The sequence below is a fragment of the Brachypodium distachyon genome, chromosome 2 (assembly GCF_000005505.3).
Source record: "Brachypodium distachyon strain Bd21 chromosome 2, Brachypodium_distachyon_v3.0, whole genome shotgun sequence".
In the NCBI taxonomy this organism is placed as follows: Eukaryota; Viridiplantae; Streptophyta; class Magnoliopsida; order Poales; family Poaceae; genus Brachypodium; species Brachypodium distachyon.
Window position 1 is genome coordinate 41,003,622 of NC_016132.3, and position 4,158 is coordinate 41,007,779.

Below are 4,158 nucleotides of genomic sequence, written 5' to 3' on the forward strand. Positions count from 1 at the left end.
TCTAGGGGATGACTTTTTGAATCCATCCGTGCTCGTTAGCTTGTCCGGTTGCCGAGGTTGAGCATTGGCTACTTATTCACTTTTACTGTTTTACGGATTTTAATTTAGTTGCAATTGACAACAGTACAATCTTTCACCAGCAGCTGTTTCCTAGCACTCGCAGTAAATTCCAAAACATTTTCACGCGCGAATTACTTCTAGCTCCTCGCTAGAACATAATGACGGGAGTCGCCGCACCCGTCGCTGTACGATAAATGATAAGAATTAGCATGACAAATCACTAATAAAAATATACTCCCTCCGATCCATATTAGTTGTCACGGAGGGAGTACAAATTTTCACTTGGTTCAGACTATCACATAACAAACCTCAAGAGACATTGCAACATATTTAATGGTGACATCATCTAGAGCAGTATGTATTCAAATTGGAACAGTACTTTCAGTGTCATAGACATACAGGGAGTTGAAAGTGGCAACAACAAAAACAGCTCTGCAAGCAAGGAAGCTTCAATAAACCACATTGCACCCATGACATCGATGTCATAATACATAAGCCAAGATGGTGAAAAGGATGGATCATCCGTTGATGTATGAATTACCTTTACGACATCCCATATTAAGGAGTTCCAAAAGTTCCAATACATAACAAATAAAAGTCACACAATCTTGCCATTACAAACGCAACATTGCTATATATCCAATATCTCATGAAGTAAATGAGTTGAATTTGCTTGATTTATCAACTGGGCATGAAGCAACCTTAGAAAATTGCACCAATAAAGATGGTTTGGAATATCTCAGAATTCAAAGCCTGAAATATCGGGATGATTGTGCAGCTACTACGAACATCTGGCGATCAATTTTTTACTTATCAGCGGCATATATTTGACGATTTACTATTTTAACTTCAATCCCTACTAACGTACTTTAATCTCCTACAAATACCATGAAACCTCATCAACAAAAAAAGTAATCATTGCAAAAGAATTCTGCCACATCTGATGACTGAACTTCAGATAAAATTCAGAAATTTACATAAACAACAATAGAGAGGATTGTGGTATACAGTAAACGCCTTGTTTTAGATTGAAACTCTGAGTAGATATTAACACAAATAATCTTCTAGACTGATTAACAATAAGTCTAAATACAGTAAAGATTATTAACATTAATAGCTAATTGTATGGTAACAAACCAACCTCTTGTACCTGATGAGCAAGAACCCCAAGATGCCAAAATGATGGAACATATGCATTTTCTTCAGGATATTTTCCAACTCTGCAGACCAGGAAAGTCTCAGCTATCATTCGAAACCCAACAAAATTAATCTCCAAATATTTCTTGTTTCCAGACATGGATTGCATCTCTATAAAGGACCTAGCCAATATATTATCAAGTCGGAAGAAAATGATTGGGAAAGGGGATTCAGAAACACCATGAATCCTGATCTACAGAAAACATGTGAATACGGTTTGAAATAGTTCTTTCAGATCCATCAAGCAGGGAAGGATAGAGGAGTAAAGAAGCTCACCAGCAGCAGTTCTTGAGCGGCATGAGCCGGACGTATCATGCTAACTTTGATACATGAAAATGAGATAACTTTACTCTGTTAACCACCAGGTAGGACAAATATTTCAAGGAGAAATGTCAGTGTTACAACTTAGAAAAGATTGAAGCAATTAGGAATGGAATGAGAGATAAAGAAACATCCCACGGAATTCTTCAGTGGTAATTTCACAGCAAATGAGAGCCTTGATATATCAGCATCATGCACCTGTAATATCACAATAAAAAATTAACACACATGCATGGCTGTACTGATTACACCTTTGTTTTGATTGTGCTAACAATGCAATTCTGTTAACAGAGTACTCTTATATACATGGCATTCAGAAGAATCTCAAATAGAATTACTATTTGATCATGGTTAAAATAATGAAGACTTGAAATGTAAAATACTAATGGAGCAAGGGATCAACACATGAAACTTCCTCTATTTTAAGTTTAGACTGATGCATAGAAATAAATTGAGAACAAATACAAGAATACTATAGCATACACCTATGAAAGTGATATCTGGGGCAAAAAATTGGGCATGAACAAGGGAAGGTGCTCTTGATTATTTTATCTCATACAGCTTTAGTGCTTCAAAACATTAGGTGATCTAAACAACAGCTCAAATCTTACAGGGAAATCAAGATGAGATTACAGTGAACAGGACATACACGACATTTGCCAAATGGATGGTCAACCAGCTCTAATAATACATGGGATGCCATCTGTATCCTGAGAAAACAAACCTGCAGGACATCCATTTAAAAAATTAGAATGAGGTTTTGTATACAACTGAGTGAATCCAACATGCAACAGAACCTCTATAAACCCCCAAAAGTGACATAAAAAACAGGAAAAATCTTACAACAGAGTAAGGTAAGGAGATTGCTCTAGAGATGCAGAATCCCAGTTCCCTCGCTGCCACAGCATCGTGGAACATCACCACCGGCGGAAAGGCGACAGAGAGAGTGGTGGCGGCAGCTGGGCAATGACCCAGCCGTCGTTCCGTCTTCCACCACCTTTGACCAATGCGGTCGTCCTCTATAGATAGAGTAGAACTTGTTGTAGCTCTCTTTCCCCGGCGGGTTGGATCAATTTTTTGGGCGCCCTTTGAGATCCACCACGGGCAGAGGAAATCGCCGCCTGACATCTTCCAGGACAGGGGTAGGGCAGTAGAGGTGCGGACGGGTGGCGGCGGCCATGGTTGGAAACGCTGCCGCATCGGCGCATCGGTCGGCGAGACCCGCATCGCCGCTGATCGCCTCTTCCCCTGCCGGCGAGTAGTGTATATCGTCGGCTAATGACGGTACTGGGTCAGTTCTTAGGGCAAACGGGCTTTCGGTCAGCTCGGGAAGAAAGATTCAACGACATTTGGCCCGGTTTGTTCGTTAAACACGCATCCGACTCGAGATGGCGGGTATGGGCACGGGTATTGGCTCTCCATATCTGTATCCGTCGCCCATAACCTGACCCGTTACTTGAATCCATACCCGTGACCGGGTAACAACTTTTGCCATACCTATACCCGTCAGGGTAGAAGGGTACCACGGGTAAAAATACCCGTATAGTTTTTTGATCGCATGGTTATAAATAACATTATATTTGACATAAACGACAGCATATTTGCTAAAAACAACAACAATTTGTCATACCACAGCAGCATATGGCGCACAAAAAACAGCAGCATTTGAAGCATACAACACATAAGTGAGAAGAGAAATTGACAGAAACGAGGAGCATAGGGAGTTAGGGTTTTCATGGCTGGGGCGGGCAGGCAGCCCATCAATTTACTGCGTCCAGCGAGGCCCAACCAAGGATTCACTCGAAAAAAACAAGGCTACTCCGTGTACAAGAGACTCTAGAGGACCCACTTGTTATCCAATTTTACGGGTACACGGGTAAACGGGTATGGGTACTAAAGGGCTGTCTAGTTCATGCCAATTCTTGCCCTACCAATTCTTGCCAACAATTGGCTAGCCAAAATATTGGTTAGGAATTCTTTGGTCCCAAGTTGGCCAAATATTTGACAAAAGTTGTGAAGGGATTGTGAAGTAGATGGACAAGATTTCTTTGGGTACCAATTTATTGGCAACAAACCTAATGAAGACCAAATTTGCATTGGCTGCCAAAATTTTGGCAAGGCAAATTTGGGCACAAACCAAACATCCCCTCTCTCCATACCCATACCCGTCATACCCGTTGGATACAATTTTTTCCCCATTTACGTACACACGAGTAAAAATTTTGCCCATACCCGTACCCTAATGGGTATTTACCCGCCGGGTAAACAAGTAATGGGTACCCATTGACATCTAGCCATCGGATGTCCATGACCTCTTCGTGTAAGAGCCATCGCCCTATTTGTCTGGACACATTTTCAAAACTTACCCTAAATTTGGAAAAGTTTCGGGGCGTCCGTTTGTCCGGTGTCCGCCCCTGGCCCACGCACTTTTCCCGCGCGCCGACGCCTCTTCAGTCTCCTCCCCGATCCATTCTCTCGTCTCGATTCCCTCGTCGCTCCACAACAACAAAAAAACGCCGGCCGATTCCCCTCGTCGCCCAAATCCAGCTCCCGATTTCCCTCCCGCGCTGCTCGTCGCCG

The 4,158-nt window shown here is 42.2% G+C and overlaps 1 protein-coding gene across 3 annotated transcripts; it reads right to left on the bottom strand.

Moving 5' to 3' along the window:
- Positions 1–541: 541 nt before the first annotated feature.
- LOC106866173 lies at positions 542–2,848 on the bottom strand. 3 transcript variants are annotated; one of them, XR_002963828.1, is made up of 5 exons: positions 2,422–2,848; positions 2,228–2,302; positions 1,534–1,776; positions 1,211–1,280; positions 542–851 (listed from the first exon to the last, which is right to left on the bottom strand). XR_002963828.1 is itself a non-coding variant. In XM_014898926.2 (3 exons), exons 1-3 carry the CDS (start codon positions 2,803–2,805, stop codon positions 1,663–1,665), a joined length of 573 nt encoding a protein of 190 aa, XP_014754412.1. In that variant the 5' UTR covers positions 2,806–2,848; the 3' UTR covers positions 1,410–1,662. The 3 variants fall into 3 exon arrangements, 1 of the variants encoding a protein (XP_014754412.1); XR_002963827.1 differs by having other exon boundaries at positions 542–1,280; XM_014898926.2 differs by lacking the exons at positions 542–851; positions 1,211–1,280 and having other exon boundaries at positions 1,410–1,776.
- Positions 2,849–4,158: the final 1,310 nt, after the last annotated feature.

Coding starts and splice junctions, on each gene's coding strand:
- LOC106866173 (XM_014898926.2), bottom strand. CDS start 2,805: ATGCGGGTCTCGCCGACCGATGCGCCGATGCGGCAGCGTTTCCAACCA. Junction 2,303..2,421: donor TCTCCTTACCTTACTCTGTT/GTAAGATTTTTC, acceptor GATGTCCTGCAG/GTTTGTTTTCTCAGGATACA. Junction 1,777..2,227: donor ATCCATTTGGCAAATGTCGT/GTATGTCCTGTT, acceptor GTGATATTACAG/GTGCATGATGCTGATATATC.